General features: G+C 30.6%; 2 protein-coding genes across 4 annotated transcripts in view; one reads left to right on the forward strand and one right to left on the reverse strand.

Moving 5' to 3' along the window:
* LOC134696905 (rho-associated protein kinase 1-like) overlaps positions 1-20,963 on the reverse strand; it is a 34,220-nt gene extending 13,257 nt beyond the window's left edge. Inside the window, exons 1-26 of one of the 3 annotated variants that reach the window (XM_063558875.1) lie at positions 20,437-20,963; positions 18,297-18,378; positions 17,073-17,173; positions 16,438-16,497; positions 15,876-15,953; positions 15,506-15,681; positions 14,851-14,935; positions 14,477-14,621; positions 13,034-13,172; positions 12,574-12,665; positions 12,045-12,204; positions 11,223-11,256; positions 10,837-10,848; positions 10,531-10,545; positions 7,902-7,981; positions 7,426-7,534; positions 6,309-6,467; positions 5,968-6,048; positions 5,049-5,214; positions 4,806-4,912; positions 4,118-4,268; positions 3,608-3,768; positions 2,782-2,904; positions 1,562-1,623; positions 618-687; positions 165-268 (exon numbers count right to left, since the gene is read on the reverse strand). In XM_063558875.1, coding sequence (XP_063414945.1) covers positions 165-268; positions 618-687; positions 1,562-1,623; positions 2,782-2,904; positions 3,608-3,768; positions 4,118-4,268; positions 4,806-4,912; positions 5,049-5,214; positions 5,968-6,048; positions 6,309-6,467; positions 7,426-7,534; positions 7,902-7,981; positions 10,531-10,545; positions 10,837-10,848; positions 11,223-11,256; positions 12,045-12,204; positions 12,574-12,665; positions 13,034-13,172; positions 14,477-14,621; positions 14,851-14,935; positions 15,506-15,681; positions 15,876-15,953; positions 16,438-16,497; positions 17,073-17,173; positions 18,297-18,378; positions 20,437-20,532 — 2,648 coding nt within the window. In that variant the 5' untranslated portion in view covers positions 20,533-20,963. Of the gene's footprint in view, positions 1-164; positions 269-617; positions 688-1,561; positions 1,624-2,781; positions 2,905-3,607; positions 3,769-4,117; positions 4,269-4,805; positions 4,913-5,048; positions 5,215-5,967; positions 6,049-6,308; positions 6,468-7,425; positions 7,535-7,901; positions 7,982-10,530; positions 10,546-10,836; positions 10,849-11,222; positions 11,257-12,044; positions 12,205-12,573; positions 12,666-13,033; positions 13,173-14,476; positions 14,622-14,850; positions 14,936-15,505; positions 15,682-15,875; positions 15,954-16,437; positions 16,498-16,611; positions 16,680-17,072; positions 17,174-18,296; positions 18,379-20,436 lie in introns of those variants that run through there. The other 2 variants (XM_063558883.1, XM_063558889.1) reach the window with 2 other exon arrangements.
* A 1,348-nt stretch (positions 20,964-22,311) lies between these two features.
* LOC134705737 (uncharacterized) lies at positions 22,312-23,457 on the forward strand. Its single transcript, XM_063564458.1, has one exon. It carries the CDS (start codon positions 22,312-22,314, stop codon positions 23,455-23,457), a length of 1,146 nt encoding a protein of 381 aa, XP_063420528.1.

The following is a 23,457-nucleotide window of genomic DNA, read 5'->3' on the forward strand; positions in this document are numbered from 1 at the left end:
ATACAATTAAAAGTGTTTTTTTTTTTTTTTTTATTTATAACCAAAGATAAAAGTTTTAAATGGAGAAAATAAAATTAATAAATTACAATCATACTGCAATGAATATTTAAAAGAAAAGAAAAAAAAGATTTTTCTTATGTATGAAAATAAGATTGACAGCTTACTTTTCCTCCTCTAATGCTATCAGATCTGTTTGTATATCTTCATAACTTTTATTTTTCTCTTCTACATCATCCTTTAATTCTTTTACTTGTGTTCTGTATAATGACTGGAAGAAGAAGTTATATATGTCATTAATCAATAAATTCCTCCTTATCAAATAGTAGTTTTAATAAAATTCCTAGAACTATAATAATTACATTCTTTATAACCCAAATTAATCTTAATCAATGTATTGCCAATCTATAAAACTGTAGCTACAGTTAAAGTGTTTTGATTCATTGAGCACTGATATTGATGTTTTATTAAAACCAAGAATTTAAATGACAAATGCCATGCTTATTTCAAATGGATTAAATTTCTGGCTATTCAATTGAAAATCTCACACCATAATAGATGGAATCCATGAACAAAATGCTTTGTTAAAATTCATTTAAGATTGAAATGTCAAAACTTACTGAGAAATACTGTTCAGCCTCTAACTGGTCCTGTAGTTCTTTCATTTGTAATTCATTAACTGAAAGGTCCCTGGAAAATAAAATGGTATTATTTCGTTTTTAATGTTATCCTGATATAAATTCTACAAATGACAAGAAAAATTTAAATTGTCCTGACAAATGACAATTACATGATATGTTCTAGTTTTTAAACTTTTTATGCAACTTATTACTGATTAACAGCATTTTTGAAAAGCATTTCAAACAGATACAAATTTAAAAAAAAAACACATCAATGTTACTTTGCTCTGACTTTTGGGGCCCCCTCTTCAAAAAGATTTACAGAAGTGACATCTAAATGGCAGGTAGACTTCAAGGAAAACTCAGGGAGAGTATGTACAATGAACACCTGTGTAATGTGAAAAAATACAGCGTGGTTGGTTGCATAAAAAAATAAAGGTCCACCTTGTGTCTGATTGTTTAGTGATAATGACAGTTGTCAATCATACTAGTTGAATCAATACCCAGTTACCTAATCAAAATGGTTTTTTTAAAAGCCTGCACATCAACACACCATAATGACATTATTGAATGAACTGCTTCAATAATTCATTATGTGCACATACATGAGAACCATAGGGAACTATATTTCAGAGTGAATACATTTAGTAACAGTAGGTAACCTGTCCTGTTGTTGGGGAGGCCAGTGCCTAAGTAAAGATTTAGAACAAGTTCTAATCTTTCCAAAAAAAACTTCAAATTTGAATTTGATAATTTGCAAAATGACAAGACAATTTAACTGAAGATTTTTGGCTTCTTAAACTTGGCATACTAGCTATAATAAATCCAGAATCTTTGGATGAAGATTTTGACAAAATCAAAAGCAACAATCTATATTTCTGAGGAAATGAAACTATCTGGAATATCATTTACTGTTTATAATAAAATTATAGAGCTAAACTTACTCTCTTAACTTTCTGATTTCTAAATCTGAACTTCTTGACGCTTCTTTCAAGTCAGATATTTCCTGAAAACAAAATCAAAATAATATTTTTCTGTTTTCCTGAACACTATTTTTTTCAAATACTAGATAGAACAAGAGGCTGTCAGAGTGACAGCAAACCCGATTAATCTTGACACCCATAAATAAATGAAGTTTTGTAGGGTTCAGAAATAGAAAGGCCAAAGTTAAATTAAGTACCAATTTTAGTGACTTAAAGGTCTAAACTCAACAACAATTAAATTCAAATCATAAAAATTGTTACCTTATTTTTAGTAACAAGAAACAACATATCTAAATTTAAAAAGATATCATGAAAGTATTTTCAAGTTAATGCATGAACAATGCTATAATTATCACTTTTTCGCTACTTTTATAAGGTCTACAAGTCAACAACGATAAAAGCAATATTCTTGAAAATTAAACTTGACCTTTCAGTGTTCTCCACCATTTTCTACATTTGAAAATGCCTGTACCAAGTCAGGAATATGACAGTTCTTGTCCATTCGTTTTTGATGCGTTTTGTTTTTTGATTTTGCCATGTGATTATGGACTTTCCAAATTGATTTTCCTCTGAGTTCAGTATTTTTGTGATTTTACTTTTTTCTCCCAAGGGTCTTTTAGCATATGGGTAATGTGATGCTATTTGAATTGGTTTTCTTATAGATAATGTTATGGATGTGATGCTATAATTTTAAGAAGCAAGAGGGTAATTCTAATTTCACTGTTTACCATGATGGTAAATGCAATTTCTGGGGAGAACACTGCGGCTTTATTTCGTCACAGGAAACAACATATCTAAATTGTAAAAATTTCATTAAAGCATTTTTAAGTTAATGCACCAACTGTTTGTCAGCTGTCCACCGGCTGATCGCCATGCTTCACCAACTTAAGAACATATTCTTCCTTTGAAAATCTCAATAAAAATGTAGAATCAATATGTTTGACCTTACCTGTATCTTTCATTGAAATAAAGGTATGACAATTGAACATCTGTTTTTAAATAAAAGTGCCTTAGCAAAGTGCTTTTACTTTAATTGTTCCACATATAACTAAAATATATCTAGTTGTTTTAAAAGTAGTAAGTTATTCCTATCTTTATAAATTCTTACTCAAGATTTTCTGTTTTTCTAATTATTATGTTCTATAAAACTTATTAATCAGCCTTGTTCTATACAACCATACCTTATTAAGCTGTTTTTCTATTGTTTTATATCGAGCTAATTCCACAGCCTGTGCTTTAAAGTCAGACTGCATTAAATTTCTTCTCTGTATTTCTTGCTCAACTTGTAATGATAGATTTTTTGACTGCAAAACAAAAACAAGATATCTAATAACTATAATGATGAAACCTCTGTCTTTTATCTTTTACCATTTTTTAGATGTTTCAAGAAGACATGCCATCTTGCTCAAAGGCTCTTAACATTTTTCATGAACTATCTTATCATTTGTTAAAATGTGTTGTAAAATTTTAAAACATAGAAATAACCTGAAATTGATTTTCAGAATATGTTTGGTTCCAGCAAAATTTACTATGCAATGCATCTTTCTTCCTTTAATGTTAAATAATTTAATTTTGGATGTAACACGCCTTCTGATTGGCTGACGTTATTTTGTTATGAGCCCATAGACATAATTTAGTCATTTGATCGTGACGTCATCAACGTTTTTTCATGGTTTTCTACGGAATTTAGAATTAAATTATATGAAATGACTGTAATATTTTTTCTGTCTATTAGAAATAACATAAAAAATTCGGTGCACACTGTTAAATAACCCGCTACGCACGTTATTTTTTATGTTATTTCTTTATAGACAGAAAAAATATTACAGACGTTCCTTAAATAAATGTAGTGTTAGAATAACAGATCACCGATATATCTTCACAGACTTCTAAAAATAGAATTGAAACAAAAGTCTACTGGAGTGTGGCATCATCAAACAGGTAAGGCTTTTCTAAATTCATAGACCAAATGGTGGGATGACCCTAGACATTTAACAGTTATCTCACCTTGTCCCTCTCATTTCTATATTCATTCTGTAGCGTAGAGAGTTGTTGTTCACACTGTTTGATATCTACAGACAAGTCAGCTTTATATTTTTCTACTTCCAACAATCTTGTCTCAGCTGATTGTCGTGCAGTTTTCTCCTGTTCCAACTTTATCTGAATATCTAGAAATTTGAATTGCAGATACTGTTTTACTAACATGTATACAAATTATCGATAATATATATAATTTACCAAAAAAAATCTCAAGTACAAGTATACTTTCAATTTTGAATTTTACTCAACTAAAATTTCAGAATTATTCCAAAATTTTTATCTTTTCTTTTGAATATAAAACAAAATTTATAAGATGACAAGAGATGAAAGAAAAATTTACCAAATTGCCATATTTTGACCCTTAGTTCTATAGCAATTTAATTTAATTTGCATTCATTATCAAAGATTCTAATTGGTGTTGATTTTATGAAAGTTTATCTACAGAACTGAGAACTTAGTATTTCTAAATAAACAAACCTTTAATAGCACTCAATGTTGTAGTTTCCGTGGTTTCTTTGATGGTTTTCTTATCAGCATTAAATCGATCTATTGTTGTTTGATGAGCATTCTTTTCATCAGTAAACCTCTTTTTATATGTGTCCAATTCTAATTCCATATTATTTTTACTCTAAAATAAATAAAATTTTATTTTCTTTTAATCATTTCAGGTGTTTTAGAAATTTCTGCTTTAAAAAAAAATTAAAAACCATTTTGATAGTGGACAGACAAAAATACAGATGTTGTTTGTCAAGCCCATCATTTTAAATAAGATAAATGAAGAGAGTGTTAAGGGACACAGATGATACTCCTCTTTTATATAATGTTATAAAGAACTTGATCTGAGTTTTGTGGTAATAAGCATTGTGTGTTGAGACAAAGTAAGTGAACGTCAAGCTGAAATTTTCAATATATATAAAGGGGCATAATTCCAGAACAGTAGAAGTGGTGCCTCCCAAATTCGAACTTGATTAGTGTTTTGAGGTAATTATTATTGATAGAAAGAATGGTGTACAACATAACATACGGTTCAGGCAAAGTTACAGAACAGAAACCAAGTTTAGGTTGCAGTACTGATGAACATACAAACTGACATGGTAACACTTCAAGTACATTTCGGTGTCGTCAATTTTCAGAAAATATAATAAAAAAACAACAATGAACTCACCTTTTCTAATTTAACTATACTATCCTGTAGTCGCTGGATTTCTTTATTCGTAATTCTTTCTTTTTCTTCTACTTTTTGTTTTTCCGTTTGTAACTTTCTTACTTTTTCTAAAAATAAACAGACAATTAAAGTAATGGTGAAGGGTAAATATTGCCTTTGTCATTACTGATAATTGGTTCAACTACAATAATGGAAGAAGGCAGGTTACTCGAATTTTAAATATTACTTTTATATAAAACTAACCTTGAAGTTCAAATGTTTCTTCTGATGCATGGCTTCTATTGCTCATTTCATGGGCCAAGCTATCTTGTAATGTCATCACCTCTTTCTCCAAAGACAGTTTAATATTTTGAATTTCACTGTACTTGTAATTCAGATCGCTGTAATTTTTTTCTGATAAATTATATCTCTGAAAATACAAGATTTTATTTAATAATGTTAGCATATGAAATCAAAAACAAATATATTTCTAAAAGAAATTTCTGTCCAGGTTTATTTTTCTTCATGCAAATCTTCAATTTGGGTAAAATTTCTGCAATCTATCTGATGATTAAACTTTAAAAGTAATAGCCAAAAAAATTAATCTGCTGCTGGTTTATAAAAATAAAAAAAAGAACAGTTTATATTCAGAGCTATGAAAATTCAACAACACAATGACAAATGCTCTTATCTTTAGGATAAAAATAATCTGAAAAGCTCATATCTTTAGGATATAAAATATCTTTGAAATGGAAATGAAAAATACATTAAATTTAAAAGACTGTAATTTTCAGCCAAAGATTTGGTTTGACCTGGCAGATGTTCTAACCCATGACCTCCTACACATGTTGTAAACATCCCCAAGGTCATTGGCAGATGTTCTAACCCATGACCTCCCACACTTGTTGTAAACACCCCAAGGTCATTGGCAGATGTTCTAACCCATGACCTCCCACACATGTTGTAAACATCCCCAAGGTCATTGGCAGATGTTCTAACCCATGACCTCCCACATGTGTTGTAACCACCCCAAGGTCATTGGCAGATGTTCTAACCCATGACCTCCCACACTTGTTGTAAACATCCCCAAGGTCATTGGCAGATGTTCTAACCCATGACCTCCCACACTTGTTGTAAACATCCCCAAGGTCATTAACATCCCTAAGGTCATTAACATTAGTACCTGTTGTAATTCTGAATAGGATTTTTTAAATCTAGCCGTCATTTCTGATTCCAACTGTAACTTCTCATTCAGGTCAGCAATCTGTAAAATATCAAAATTCACACTATGAATTTCACTTGCTTATGTCATTTATTTTTTAACAAAAATAATTAAAATTAGAACGCTGATGCTAGTACCATTAATTATCAAATCATCTTTCATATTTGAATCACTCATATATCATAATAAATTCATGTGACTGATGTTGTGAATTTGCTTCTCAAATTTTACTAAATGACACGACAATAGTTATTCCATAGTGCATGTCTTAAGACAAAAAATGCAAAGAGAATTAGACTTACCGATTTCTCTAGAGAGGCTACTTTTTCATGATTGTGCATTTTATTACTGGATAGTTCTTTCCTTGCACTCATCTCACTGTCTAGTAATTTTTCTTTCTCCCTTATCATCATTTCCAGTTTTCTTTTATTCTCAAATTCATTGTCCAATTTTCTTTGTGTCTAAAAGTAATAAGATTGTTTTATGATTTCCAACAACAAATTAATTACACAACAAACTTTATTATGCACTTTGTTGTATTTATTAGTTCTTATACTGAACAAGGAAATATTTAAAATAAGTGATCTAGTTTTTTTCACAGCTTGACATTCATGTTCCTTGATAAAGTTGGTCAACCAAGATACAGTATAAAAATAGTCTGCAATCTTGTCATTGAAAATCAATATCTGTGTGAATAACCTTCCTTTGTTTGTGATGCAATAGCTTGCATTTTTAAACATGTTAGTTTAATGACACAATTTGTTTTCCTGATGCAATCATTTTGTATCAATGGTTTTGATAGGATGATAATAAGCGTAAAATTCTCTATCATTCTGTTTGTAACTTAGAAAGCCAAAATTTTAAATTCCGGAAAGTATTGACATTTAATTACAATAATAATAAGCAAAAAAACTTAACATTATTTCATAGAATTTTCATTAAATGATTTGTATATTTTACATTTGAATAGAGAAAACTATATTGTATTTGTAGCTTTGCAAATGTCCATTGGTAGTTTTACTGTCTATGCGTCGCCTGGTAAACTTAATTTGCAACAGTAAAACTACCGATAGACCTCTGCCAAGCTTCAAATACAGTTTCCTCTAAATTGCAAAAGTAACTTTTAAACATGATATTCATAAATTTTAAAATTGTATATTTTGAACAGGATTTATATCTTTTAAACATTCTAATTTCAAATAAGGATTCTGACAAAAGCTGATTTTTTTAGCTACTCAGGTTATTCAGTGTGCATCACATTTTTTATATTATTTCCTCATAGACAGAAAAAATATAAGTCATTCCTTAATTACACGGAAAACTTGTTTGCAGGATATATATAATAAAAAATGTAGTTTTACTAAACAAATCATCACATGGTTTGAAATGTAAATAAACTATTAATAGTCACACTGATACCTCTTTAAGGTCATGTTGAATAAGAGCTACTTTTCTTTCAAGTTCACTTCTTTCTAGTCTTATTTTTCCCTCCTCTGAATTCAGCCTATCTAAACTCTGAACTGCCTGCCTATAATTCAAAACATATTGTCAAGAGTCAAGATCTGCATGTTAAGAATGGGAAAACATTTAGCAGCTATCAAAGGTGTATATATCCTTTTCTTACCAAACCTTTTAAATTTTTAAAGTGGTTTTTTTTAACTCTTGTTGCGATCATACATTCCTAATTTTTCAGTAGCTCTTTTGGTCTATTTCTCACAATAACCAACCCAACTTGTTATAATTTTCTATGTAAATTTTCTTTTCTTCTTGATTTTTTTTAATTGCCACAGCAGTTTAAGCCATCAACATTCAATCAAATCTATAACAATAACTGTGTTATCAAATTACTGATGCATTACTTCAATGTATTAGCAATAAACATATCAATGTCTTACATGTATTTTCTTTCAATTTCTTCTTTCCCAGATTTCAATGACCTTATCTGATCCTCTAACTTTCTTTTGTCTTCATCATTCTAAAACATAAACTCAATATTAAAAACTTTTATTCAAATGTACTTTTGAGACCTTGTGACTCTTTTCGAAGCAAATGATGACTACTCTAAGAAGTTGGAATATTTATATTAAAAGCATAAAATAAATTAAAATTTAGCTAAATGTTAAAAGATTCATGTTTATGTTCCGGACCATATGAGTATTTGGACCATACGCGTATGGTCATGACCATATGCGTATACTCATATGGTCCGACCATATGAGTATTATACTCGTTTGGTTATTAACGGGCCGGACCATATGAGTATTTGGACCATATGGGTATTTTTTTCAAAAATACAATAGAAATAAAACAATAAACTTTATCTTAAAAACAAATGTGTGTTTACAAAAAAAAAGTATTAGTTTTACATTTCAAAAGCTACATAAACATTAAATATTGATGCCACAGTCAGTTGATCTTAGTTTTCATCGCTAATTGTATTCGTGTATACTTTTGTATATTTCGAATGACCTTCACACGGTACCATACATGTAGCTTTTATGCGATTGCTTCTATTAGATCGAAAATGTCCAACTCTAGATCTCCAATATCGTAAAATGAATATTAAAGATCAAATCAAATAAAGGCAGTGGCTGTTTCATAGCTCGTAAATGCTATTTTACCGGTCTTATAATTAAGATTAGAATAGAAATATAGAAATTACACTTTTAATATTTTACTTATCAAAAATGTCTTAAAATATATCATGATCTTTTAATAAATATCATGATCCTTGCCGGTGATGTAACCTACTTTAAACAATAAAATTCCTTTAACAATATGTTCATTTGATTTTGACATCTTCTTATAATTGTACTTACAAATAGTATGTATTATTAACTGTGTGAAACTGGTTTTTTTTTATAAGTTGTTTTAATATATAATAAAATTACATCTTAGTGACGTAACAACCAGAAGGGTCACACCAAATGAAGAGTTTAAAAGTATACGTGTTGATTACCCCGACCATACGCGTACGGTCTGACCATACGCGTATGGTCGGACCATATGAGTATATACCCATATGGTCATGACCATACGCGTATGGTCCAGATACTCATATGGTCCGGAACATTTACATATTCATTCTAATATAAAATCATGAGATTAAAATGTTTATGTATTTCTAAAAATAAGAGGAAGAGGTAAAAACAAAGCGATTTGGAAAGCATGTGCAAGACTTACTTACATGTATGTAACTTCTTTACAAATTTAGACAACTTACACACACTCAAGTCTTATTATTGCTTTGTGTAATTTGGTTCTCATGATCAGCAGGCAGATACACACATTTTTAAAAGAAGGATTAATTGAAGAAGTCTATAAAACTATCTACAGGTGGTTTATAAGGTAACAGGAATATAGACTGTATATATATAATCAAGGATAATATGTACACAGAAATAAGGAGGAATATACCATAAACAAATAAACCATAAATGGAAGATAATCCCACAATTCAGACAATTGTATCTACTTGTCACTTTTACTATTGTCATAAAATAGTCTCCCAGAAATAAAATGTCATGCTGCACATAGAGTAATGTATAGTAACTGGTTAGTCCAAAAAAAAATTCAACCATAGTTCTGTTAAAAAAAAAAGTTTAATGTCTGGTTCGTGATTGTTTAGTTGAGACTCAACTTAAATGGCTGTATATTTTACATAACTCGCAACTGGAAAGATCTATCAGCTTAATTTTTTTGAAGAGACTATGAAACCTATAATTGGACAACCAATAAACAAGCAAGTGTTTGAGGCTACAAAGATGAAAGGGTGAAAGACTTAAATGGAAATAAAAGCTACTTGCTTTATAAGTTCAAATGCAAAGATATAATTTTATTTTTTCATCGTCATAAAATAAATTATTGTAATCATTGTACTTTAAAACCTGCAATGGTCCCACATTTTCATGTAACTGATAAATTGAACAGCTCAGTGATTGTGAACCAATGTTATAAGAGATTTACATGCATGTAGAATTAATATTCAGCATGGTCTTAAATACATAAATTATATGGTAAATTGAAATCATGCAAATGTTTTAATTAAATAACTGAATCACTGATTTTAGTTGGATAAATTATTTTTTATGAGTATGCCCCAACCTAATCCATATTTCCTTTGATCTTGTCATTCAGTTCTTGTTTTACAAAAGCTCTTTTCAAAACTGATCACTGTAGAAATCAAAACTTACAAAACTGATTAATGCAGAAATCAACAAAATCAAACGAGATATGATTTAATTCATTTTTTTTCTTCTTTCTCATGTAATTCTATTCAAACATTTATCTTCAGTCCTTTAAGTTAATGCTTCAGGACCAATTAGATTGCCAAAATATGTACTGTTCTTTAAATCCAACACCATTTGAAAATAAACCAGTCATCAGAAGGAAATTATGGACCAGGTTGAGGAATTTTGCCAATGAGCATATCTGTTTAGACGTTAATATTAAGAGTAAACATCTAAACTTTAACAGAGTAGCTACTGTCTAAATCACACAACCAATGTATGACAATATACTCACCCCAGAAGACATTGACTAAAATATTACATAACAAGGTCATATCCAGGTTGGTTTTCAAATCCATTCATTGCTTTTCAACTGACCACCAAAACAAATTAAACTTGTAAAATTACATGCAAAACTAAATTAAATAAAAGCTGGATTTTTCATATTTCATGCTGTGTGCAAAATGGTGATTTGCGATTTCATACCATATACTTTTATAAAAACATTCAAAGGAATTTCATAAAAAGATCACACTGTCAATTATAAGCTGTGGAATAAAATTTTGAAAAATCAATACAAGAGCATATTAAATATACTTACATCCATGGTGGACTGAAAATAAAAGAAAACATAGATATTACATTATTTTGTTGTGATTTTTTTTTTAGATGTGGAGTATATGTCAATGAGACAACAAACCAATGACAATTTAATTCATGGAAACAGATGAGCCAATATCTTTATAAATGTGCTCATCCTGGAGGATTCAGAACAAATGCTATATCTATGAAGTAAAGAATTATTCAATATCTACTTGGTTCCTTGCACTGGTAATAACTTAATTGAAGATAACTTATATCAAAATCAAGGCTTAATAAATATTGACAAAATCTGACTTGGATGGAGAGTTGTCTCATTGGCACTCATACCACATCTTCTTATATCTATATACTGAACAGTAGAAAGTTTGGCTTTATTATACATACCTTTCCACCGCCACCTGAACTGTCCATTGAAAATCTGCAAAACAATTTAAATCCTTAGTTATGAAACATTCTTGTCTGGACAAAAATATGGAATGCTGAATAATGCTTTAGAGTTATTTCTACTTCATACACTAGGGATGTATTCCTGCATCAAAATGTTTGCCTTGATTGAAAATTTAGACATATTGTATTCTGCATTTTTTACGATCCAAAGACTCCCATATTACCTTCAGTTATTTTAATGCTTTCTAAATCACCTTGCATGAGGTAATAACTTACTGGTTATCTCTATTGTAAGTAAATCATATAAAGGGAGGTAATAACTTAATAGAAAACTCTATTACAAGTAAATCCTATAAAAGGGAGGTAATAACTTACTGGTAATCTCTATTATAAGTAAATCCTATAAAAGGGAGGTAATAACTTACTGGTAATCTCTATTATAAGTAAATCCTATAAAAGGGAGATAATAACTTACTGGTAATCTCTATTGTAAGTAAATCCTATAAAGGGGAGGTAATAACTTACTGGTAAACTCTATAATAAGTAAATCCTATAAAGGGAGGTAATAACTTACTGGTAATCTCTATTATAAGTAGCCTATAAAAGGGGGATAATAACTTACTGGTAATCTCTATTATAAGTAAATCCTATAAAGGGAGGTAACAACTTACTGGTAAACTCTATTATAAGTAAATCCTATAAAGGGAGGTAATAACTCACTGGTAAACTCTATTATAAGTAAATCCTATAAAAGGGAGGTAATAACTTACTGGTAATCTCTATTATAGGTAAATCCTATAAAGGGAGGTAATAACTTACTGGTAATCTCTATTATAAGTAAATCCTATAAAAGGTAGGTGATTTCCAGCAAAAGCTTTGGGTATTTCAAATGAACCCTCTGGTCCGTCATCTTTATCTATGTCTTCAAAGTTACTAGTATCTATATCACTACTAAGTTCTGGTACGACTGGTGGTACAGCTGTAATAAAACAAAGGGATTTAGGTGTAATCTTATCTTTAATGCATAGTTAAAATCACTAATACAATCAACTCGAATAAATCATATAACGTTAAATTGCATAATTTATTTATTAACATAAATCACATTTGCTGAAAGCAATTTCCTATTCATTCATTGTAAATAAGGGTGAACATGCTAAAAAACGTCTTGCCTTCTTTACTGATTGAATTTTGTGTTCGAGTCTTATATATCTTCAAGCATCGATTAACTTAACATCCAGCTGAAGTGATTGAAACAATAAACACATGATAAACAACTTAAGCTGACCTCTTATCTTACAGACAAATTATTAAGGAACCTTAGAAACCCTTTAGATATATATCTTACCATCTCGTATACTTTGCCAGTTCCACTGATCATTTTTGAAAAATCTATGGGCTTTTATTTCTTCTACTCCATTTCTTCCCAGTCTTTCAGTTCTACAAAACAGTTCCATAATAATTTTAGGACAGTGAGACCAGATTGAACCTTTTATAAGCAGACTTTATTTTAATATTCATACAATTGTAATGTTCATGAGATTTTCTGGCAGGACACTTGGAGAAGATGTTATAAGGTTGTAAACTTGTTACTCATCTATTTGACATTTTGAACAATAAAATGTGTTTAAACTGAACTCTCTGTAGCACATTGCCACAATATTTTGTGGTAAAAGATATGGATATAATTTGAGCTTTACCCTTATGAACACACAGTACTTTTCCCTTAAGTATTTAACAGTAAAAGATACACATAAACAATTAACTTCACATATACACATACACAGATATATATATATCAAGCTTACCTATCCATTAAGAAAGCACAAATTAAATCTTTTGCATCATGACTCATTTCTATTTCTGATGGGAAAGTAAGTGAGTTTTTATGGTCCATAATTTTACTGTATGTTCCTACTAACGATTCTGCATAAAATGGAGTATCACCTGAAAAAGAGAAACATATATTAATGAATTTGTTGACAACATGCAACAGCCAAAGATTGCACCTCAATTTCATATATTCAGTATGTTTTTTTTCTTGACACAAATCATTTCATAAGACAAGAGTGCACACACTGAAATGTCTCACCTTCTTTACTAATTATTGATATTATGTTGATAGTCCTAATAATAAAGCTTTATTACAACTGTCACATAAACTTAACATACACCACGAAGACTGAACATTGATCTTTGAACCATGAAAATGAGGTCAAGGTCAGATGAACCATGCCAGGTAGGCATGTACAGCTTACAATTCTTCCATACAACAAATAAAATTGACTTATTGCTTATAGTTTAAGAAAAACAGACCAAAACACAAAAGCTTTACACTGAGCAATGAACCGTAAAAAATTAGGTCAAGGTCAAATAAAACCTGCGGGACTGACATTTAGATCATGAAATATTTCTATATACCAAATATAGTTGACTTATTGCATATAGTATTAGAGAAAATGGCCAAAACTCAAAAACTTAACTTTGACCACTGAACCATTAAAATGAGGTCAAGGTCATGTGACACCTGCCAGGTAGACCTGTACACCTTACAACCATTCCATACACAAAATATAGAAGACCTATTGCATACAGTATAAGAAAAACAGATCAAAACACAAAGACTTAACTATAATCACTGAAACCATGAAAAGGAGGTCAAGGTCAGATGACACCTGCCAGTTAGACATGTACACCTTACAGTGCTTCCATACACCGAATATACTAGACCTATTGCTTATAGTATCTCAGATATGGACTTGAACACCAAAACTTAACCTTGTTCACTGATCCATGAAATGAGGTCGAGGTCAAGTGAAAACTGTCTGACAGTCAAGAGGACCTTGCAAGGTACGCACATACAAAATATTGTTATCCAATTACTTGTAATAAGAGAGAATTTAACATTACAAAAAATCTTAACTTTTTTTTCAAGTTGTCACTGAACCATGAAAATGAGGTCAAGGACATTGGACATGTGACTGACGGAAACTTCATAACATGAGGCATCCATATAAAAAGTATGAAGCATCCAGGTCTCCCACCCTCTAAAATATAAAGCTTTTAAGAAGTGAGCTAACACCGCCGCCGCCGGATAACTATCCCTATGTCGAGCTTTCTGCAACAAAAGTCGCAGGCTCGACAAAAACTGGTAATGTGTTCATGGGACAGAATTGATGCCCCCACATACGGCGTAGGCATAAAATTATCCATGTTATCCATGATAAATAATATAAGTTGAGGCTACTTACCAACCAACATTTCATACAGGAAGACTCCAACAGACCACCAATCACATTCTCTGCCATAGTGCCCTGGTCTGCCTTGTGATTGGAGAACTTCAGGAGATATATAATCTGGAGTTCCTACAGCAGTATCAGCCCTCACCATTCCATCCTGTTTTAATTAAATAATTAAACCTTAAACTCATCAGATTCTAGGCGTTATGCTTTCATGCTTAATAAAATATGTTTTTGAACAGCAAAAATCTATGAATTCTTAATACACGTACTAATAAAATTATCATAGTGAACAAAAACTTCAATTTTCTTATAGTATATTGTGTCTTACTGACTTATCTTGAAAATTGATTAAAGTATATATAGTTTTATTGAGGAACACCTACCTTATCCATTCTCATACAAGTACCAAAATCAGCTAACTTTAAATGTCCAGCTTGATCAATTAACATGTTGTCTGGTTTAACATCCCTGAAACAGTAAAAAAATATATCATTTGCTTGGAAATTAGAAATTTGTGTTTATATAGCTAACTTGCAGAACGTATTACATTGTAAACCATTCCAACAGGCATATAAGGGGATTATTTACACTCTTTAGTACATTAATTTAACCATAATGTAAAGAAAGTATGAAATGCAAGGAATTATATCTTTTTTTATGTTCTCACTTTGTTTGATTGACTAATTGAGAAGTTTCTTAACATGTGAAATTATCCTACTTTATTAGACTGGGAATTCCCTGTATCTCAATGCAACCATTGTCATACATTTATTGATGTATACACACCATCTAACCAGAATGATATGTAAAGAATTATCAATAGTATCCTGTTTTGTTTTTTAAATTACAATACATTTTTTATTCAAATTTGAAAGAATTTTAACCTTTTCAGTTCCAGACTTAAACAAAAGGCCAAGTTTTTTGTACAGTGCTGCATTAGAATGAAGATTACTGCTTTGTATTTCAAGATTTTCAAAATCATTAGCCTTAAATTCTACTGTTATAAACATCTTATAGTTGTCTGTAAATCAGATTTACCTATGTACAAATCCCATAGAATGTATAGCATCTAAAGCCAGTACTACTTCAGCACAGTAGAATTTGGCCCATTTCTCAGGGACGTCGTAATTACTCATAAGATTGACCAAGTCTCCACCAGGCATATAGTCCATCACCATATATAAATACTTGGAATCTTGGAAAGCATAATGTAGCTAGAAATAAATCAATTCAAATTAGTCTATAATTCACTTGTAAAAAGTTCAGTCATAAAAGTTAGCTAAAAGAGCAAAAAAAAAAAAAAAATAATAATGATAATAACACTACATTTGTAAAATGTCAACATAGTCTACATTATTTCTATATCAATATATCAAATGGTTTGAGCCAAAGTTTCAAAATAATTTACCTGTACTATCCATTTACTGTTAGCATTGGCCATTATTTCTCTTTCCTCCCAGAAAAACGCAGAATCAGACCTCTTAATCTGTAATGACAAATATTATTAAATAACTACAAGACAAAGTCTGGTTTGATAAAATTTATTTTGAAAGTCTTTAAGATAAACTCGAGTATAAATAATCTTAAAACTATTGTAATCAAATGAGCATGTGGGGTCATCAAATACAAGAAGAACTGTTCATACTTTTTCAATACAAAGGGAAGTACAGTATTAACCATATACTCATTCAAAATACTGAATACTACAGTTACTTTGATTATTGATCAAGGTCAAGTGACCCCTGTCGGACAAACATCATTACATATTGCAATGACGCCATACATAAAATATAGTTCTCTTATGGCTCATAAGTTAAAGATTAATTTGAGGAAAAAAGATCCTTTTTTTTTTTTAGAAAAGCAGTCACTGTCAGAACCATGATACTCAGGTCAAGGTCATTTGACAGAGCATGTTCCTAAACAAGTTCACATTAACATTATTTCATCAAAATAATACTCTTTGATCTTACCATTTCAAATTTACTCAGCAACTTTAAGGCATATACTTTTCTTGTTGATCTATGTCGTACCTATGAAGAAGAAAATGAACATATATTTCTCAATTAATCCAAATTTCTAAAAGTAAAACAAATTAAACAATTAATGCAAATTCTTCAACATTTTTTAAATAAGTTATTACATACCAGTTGGACTTCTCCAAAGGCTCCTCTACCAATTACTTTTACAACTTCAAAGTCTTTATGTTGCATACGACAACATGCCATATGTACAATGAGCTCAAATAGCCAATGCACAATATTACGTTTACACTTTTGTCAGTGCATGAAATGCTTTAATATTGTGACAAATTATGATGTACCAATTAGAAACACTTGCTGGACACACAATTTACTGCCAATTTCAATAACTTATATAAAGAGACCTCACTTTATCGGCATGTTAAAACTGGTTTAATATCAACATATTTTGAGCCTGAACCAAGTCTGGTTGTTTTGTTCTTAGGTGTGGTCTGTTATGCTGTCAAGTATTTTTTGTGACTCCTGATGGTCTTAATATGTATTGAATAGAAAAGACAACTGAATAAAATTCGATGAGTTCAAATTTCATATAAAAATGATTTATCAATGAATTACACAATACATACCAGTTGGACTTCTCCAAAGGCTCCTCTACCAATTACTTTTACAACTTCAAAGTCTTTATGTTGCATACGACAACTGTTCACAAATTCTACAGGCTTGTTATCTGTAAACATAAGGAAAAAGTGTTTAAAATATGCATTATCGTGTATAAATATAGCAATGGTTCTCTCCTTTGTAACTGTAATGTAGTTTTGACACTCTTTTTTTTTCTAATTTTCATTCAGTACCATGATTTAGTGCACATACATTGTACATGTATTTTTTGGTCACAGATTCCTAAGAAATTCAATCGTAACTTGACTTCATGAAATTTTTAATATCTTTGGAAATAAACAATTCACAAACAGGCTTAGTGAAGTGTTTTGTTATTTCTTACAAGAAGTTCTGTTTCTGTCAAAAGTAATATCAGCAAAACACATCCTTTTTTTTTCTAACTCAAATTTTGAAATAGGTCAGAAATGGCCTTTTTTATTTTTAGGGTTGACAAAAGTAATTGAAGAAATGGTGGTGAATTAAAAGGGTTGATCAGGTAACAAGAAACATGACATTCTATGTTTTTGTCTTGCATGTACAAAATGTAAAATATCTGCTCTAACAATAAAGGTATGATTAAATATATTCTTCAGGTCAATACAATAGGCAACCATGTTTAATGGATAAATTTACTTCAACAAGTCAATACTTTGTAGCTAGTTTTTAACTTTTTGAAACAGATAAAATACTTTTTTTTAATTTCTTTTCAAAAAGGGAATTAATACCTCTTTGAAAGGTTTCGCAAGAGCTTACATTCTTGTTTCTGATTCACTTTCAATTCATTGTTCATAAAATATCATTCTTTAACTTCCTGATATAGTTTTAGAAATGGAATTGATCTATGCATAAATACCATTAACTTGATCAAAATGTCTCTATACATAAAATCATAATTACTTATAGCCAATTCTAGCTACTTTGTCTGGTCAAAGTTCCCCCAAAATATTGACTTGTCATACAAAAAAAAATACTTGTATAACTGTAAAACTATCCAGATCCTTACTAAGGTAAATGAAAGGATTACATAATGTACATTTACAACAAAACTATACAAAGATGCATTGACAACATTTTTATATCATATAACTTTTCAATTGGTAGATTTATATTACATTTTTAAATACCTGGAATGATTCTTTTGTCAACATGTGAAAATTAGGTTAAGTGTACATGTATATTTTTAAATCACTTACACCTATGTAAGAACTGATCTGCACATTTGTTTCTTCTAATTGCTGGATAGTCCAGATCTGCCACAAGTGCTGCCAAGCCATCCTGAAATTCATATAATATATTAAAACACCATAAGTGCCTGTAACATTATTATTCAATGCAGAAATATGTACAATAAAACAGCATTAGTGTCTGTAAGCTTGTTATACATATTAACATGTATGGCTAACCAAAATAATCTGTTTTACAGGGTAATTATCTACATGCCTCTGTTTCTTTACTTTGTCAAAAAATAATTTGAAAATTTTTCTTGAACACCAAAAAGACTTTCATAAGTCCCTTAAAAATTGTATGTTATCAAAAAAATTACAATGTATATGACAATGCAACCTCAAAAATATTTAAAAATACTTGTAAAATATCATAAATAGTGCTTTCTTATTGTAATCATGGTAATTTTAGTTTAATTTCAACATCATAATATTTTTATTTTTTTTAAAACAATGGCTGATTATCTACTACTCAAGGGAAGTAATTTAGTCACTATATGTAGGCATTCTGGAAAATACTCCTTTTCACTTCTTGACCTTTTGTATCATCTGTCTTTCTTTTAAAAATGGATCAAATATCATAACCTTCTAGATATAACTTTTGTTTATAAAAAAAAATGTTGGCTTTACTAAATTCAAGCGGTACAAAAAAATTACGAAGGGTGTGAGAAGGTCATAAATCACCATGGCCTGGATAGAAAAATATTAAAATAGTGCAACAGTGACCTATCAAAAAGCAAGCGCAAACTCAAATTCCACTTAACCACCATGTTGTTCATGACAAACAAAAAGTAGCTGACAATTTTAAGGAAAGAAAATTTAAAATACCTGCAGTCATTTTTGGAATTGAATGAACTAAATAAAAATAAGCATTTAAACCAAGTATATAACATAGAAGACCCATTGGTGGACTTCTGCTGATGTCTGCTCTATATGGTTGGGTTGTTGTCTCTTTGACACACTTCCCATTTCCATTCTCAATTTTATGATTAGAGATCCTTACTAGATTGTAGTTATGAGTTAAACAAGGCCACATGTAACAGAAAGTAAAGCAAATCAGAAAACTTTTACAACATCTAGTGCTGTAGTGGGGGGTGGTAAAGGGTTATTTTTGTGCAACGCTTTCAGCCTTTTGATTTCACATTTTCCTTTTTAAACATTTTAATAATCATTTTCTCGCGTTTGGTTCGATCTACATGCTTAGTTTTTCCCCTTTTGTGTTTTCTGTGTTTCATGTTGGTACCCTTTATTTCTCTTGCTTGTTCTGCATTTGATTCAAAGGTGTACCAGACTTATTTTGAAGTTGGCCTGGATCTTGTATGTGTATGGTATGCAATAAACTTTATTTGAAAAGTCCATGAAATAACTATGAATAATATTCTTTTCAAATCAAACGCAACTAACTGACGATAAAAGTTGACCACAGAGTCTTCATTTCTATTAATAATGATTGGATGATCTCCTAGATCGATAAAAGTTGACCATAGGGTCTTCATTTCTATTAATAATGACTGGATGATGTCCTAGATCGACTGAATAATAGCCTACCAATACCTTTTTCATTAATATTAATGATTATATTTCTCATGCTTTGTTTTTCTCCATTTTTTATTTTCTGTGCAATGTTCTTGCATTTTTTATTTCAAGTGTTTCCTTGTCCAGAACCCCCCTTTACCTCCCGCGTATGGGTCTGTATAACAATTTTAAAAATACATTTTATCACATAGTATCATGACAGACATAAATTTAGACCTCAAACATGGGCCATTAAGAAGGTATCTCTTTCTCAAATTGTGACAATCGAAATCATCTCATACGAAATAAAGATGCATCTTACATGTACAATACACCTTATCGCTATTTGTCCGCCATTTCTGGACATTGCACATGTTCCGATAAAATTTTGATATCACAATATAAAATATCTGAACGCACAATGGAAAAGTGATTGTTGTATGAAGTCAAAAGTTCAACCATCTTAAATTCACGGGTCAAGCAAAACAGATCTTCAAATAGCAATAAGGTTTGTTGCGAAATAGATAGGTAACAGCAACATGATTTTAGCTTATATGACAGACTCTGTCATGTGGGTAATTGATTAAATACATACCAATAAGCTGTTAATATTCAACTCTGAGTTTGGATTTCTCAGCCTCTCCTCCACTTTACTTAGTCTTATCTTATATTCCGGGTCAAGTGTAGCCATTCTTCAGCGGTAACTGATGTCAATTTAAAAATGACCGGAAGTAAATGTTTACACTAAGTTTACGATGATTTATGTTGATAAACAAGCATTTCGTTTACGCACAATATCAATGTTTAACACTAATTAGAGATTCGTTATATATTTTCATACATCGTTTGATTAAAGTTTGTTATAGATGTCCAATGATTAATAGAAACTTGTCCGACAAGCTCCCGTCGAGCTAAAAAATGTCAACAATTTCGGATGACTTCCGTCCTTTTAATGAGATTGACAGTGAGAAGTCTTGAATTTTAATAATGTAAACTATCACAGTTATTGTGTCTTTCTTGTATGCGATATAGCAGTATGTCTAGTTTGCATTCAACGTAAGAGGCTGTCACACTATCACCTGTCAAAGGGGACACAAGCCTCCATGATTACAGCCTCCTTTTGATACCACATTCTTAACAGATTATTTTTTCCTGAAATTTTTTTAATGATTTTTATTCACTATTTCAACAGAAAAAAATCAAGTAATACACTTTGAAAACACACATTAAGGAATTTTAATAAAATAACGGAGTATTTTGAAAATATGCATGAAATAATAGGAATAAGGTAGAAGTTTTTTTGGCGGGAACATATAAAAATGTTCGATGTGGCTCATAAGTATACTGGGTATTAAAGTTATGGAAAGAGTAGTAACATCTAGACTAGAAGGTTATATAGAGACCAACTCCATATTGGATCCAGAACAAGAAGGGTTTCGCCACTATCGCTCTACTGAAAATGCCTTGTTAAGTTTAACTCAAAACATCTTTAATGCCTTTAATAACAACGAATTTATATTAGCAGTCTTTATTGATCTTGAAAAAGCATACGACAGTGTATGGAGGGAAGGACTTCTCACAAAACTTTATGATAATGGTGTTAAAGGTAACATCTGGAATTGGATTAACAATTTTTTAAAGGAAAGACAAGCAAGGTGTGTGATTAACAACCATAAAGGAAGCTGGTTTGAAACCAAAATAGGTCTCCCACAAGGATCAGTTATAGCTCCACTTCTTTTTAATATCTTTATCAAAGACATTTTTGCTAACCTATCATGTAAAAAGTGTAAATTTGCTGATGATGGTACTATATGGATAAATAGAAAGAACTTGAATGACATGGAGAAACTGGTACAAAAGTATCTTAACATAATCTAGGATTGGACCAAAAAATGGAGAATTAATTTGAGTATTGAGAAAACAGAATATTGTATATTTTCAAGGAATGGTCCAATAAAGAAAATGAATTTACAACTAGAAGGTAAATTGCTAAAATATAACTGTAATCCAAAAATATTAGGAGTCACGTTAGATGAAAAACTATCATTTCTCAAACACATCGAAAATGTGGAACAAAAGGCACATAAAGCAATTAGCCTACTTAGAATGATCAAAGGAGTTGCAAAAGTCTCTACAAAAATTCTACTTCAAATTTACCAAAGTATTGTCCTTTCCACCTTAAAATATGCAAGTAGTGTTTGGCAGACCTGTGAAACCAATATAACAGACAAACTGAACAAAATTCAACGAAAGGGATTAGCTATATGCCTTAATGTTACCCCAACATCAAGTGTAGAGACTTTGGAAGTAGTTTCTGGAATCCTACCAATACATCTGCGTAGAGAAGAAATTGCAACTCGTACACTTGCAAAAATTAACTCATATGATATCTCCATTCCATTAAAAAAAAATCCTGGATGATTGGAAAACAATTGACATCCCTGAAAAATATGTATCTCCAGTGGGAAAAATGATTCTTCGGGCAGAAGACATGAATGTATGTACAGGTGTTGATGTATATGGTATAGAAGCAGAATTTCAGTTTAATGGGTTACAAAGATATAAATCTCCTCCAGATTATTGGAAAAACCTTGGAAATTCCAAATCAAGATCAACAGACCAAAAAAATGTTGGAAAACACATAATAATGGAAAAACTAAGTCATCTTCCAGCAAATTCATGTATAGCATTTACTGATGGGTCCTGTCTTGGTAGTCCTGGCCCTGTAGGAGCAGGTGTTGTCATTTTTCCATCAAATAATCAACCACAAATTGAAATTTGTAAAGCTGTATCCAAGAAAGGATCAATACTACTCGGAGAACTGATCGCCATTAAACTTGTTGTTGACCACTTTTTAATATCAGAAAACAGACAAAACACAGACTCAATTACACTTTTTTCAGATAGTCAGTCCTCAGTTGGAATTTTAACTTTAAACTGGAAATCAGAAAATTACATCAAAGTCATAAGAGAAATTAAGAAAAACATGAAAGTATTAAAGATGAATGGAATTACATTAAATTTTGAATGGACACCTGGTCATGCTGATATCCAAGGAAATGACATTGCTGATTCACTGGCCAAAAAAGGAGCTAAAGAAGCTGAAAAAATAGAAGAACCATCAGAAGTAACCAGGCAGGATATAAAACGTGCAGCAAGAGAAAGTGTTTTAAGAAAATGGCAGAACCAATGGGAATCAAGTCAACGTGGCAGAAATTATTATAACTATCATCAAAAAGTTTGTCAAAAAATACCAAAAGATTTACCATCCAAATGGTCGTTTTCAATTATTACTAGTTTGAGAACAGGTTATTGTGATCTAAATGATTATAAATCCAAAATCATACCATCAACAGACAAAAACTGTTCCTGTGGAGAGCCAGAAATTGTAGAACACTACCTTTTACATTGTTCTAACTATGAGGAGGCTAGAGAGAGGATGAGAACATCTATTTACTTTATAACAGGAAATATACATATGGATTTAGACACCTTACTAGGAATCGATGAAGAAGACATTAATAGAGACAATCGAAATGAGATATTGTGCCATCTGGAAAATTATTTAACGGAGTCTGGTAGATTCAAAAACACTATACAGCAAAAAACACTATAA

Source organism: Mytilus trossulus, chromosome 1, assembly GCF_036588685.1.
Source record: "Mytilus trossulus isolate FHL-02 chromosome 1, PNRI_Mtr1.1.1.hap1, whole genome shotgun sequence".
Classification (NCBI taxonomy): domain Eukaryota; kingdom Metazoa; phylum Mollusca; class Bivalvia; order Mytilida; family Mytilidae; genus Mytilus; species Mytilus trossulus.

Bases quoted from the DNA above. Each gene is read 5' to 3' on its own strand.
- LOC134705737 (XM_063564458.1), top strand. From the start codon at position 22,312: ATGATTCTTCGGGCAGAAGACATGAATGTATGTACAGGTGTTGATGTA.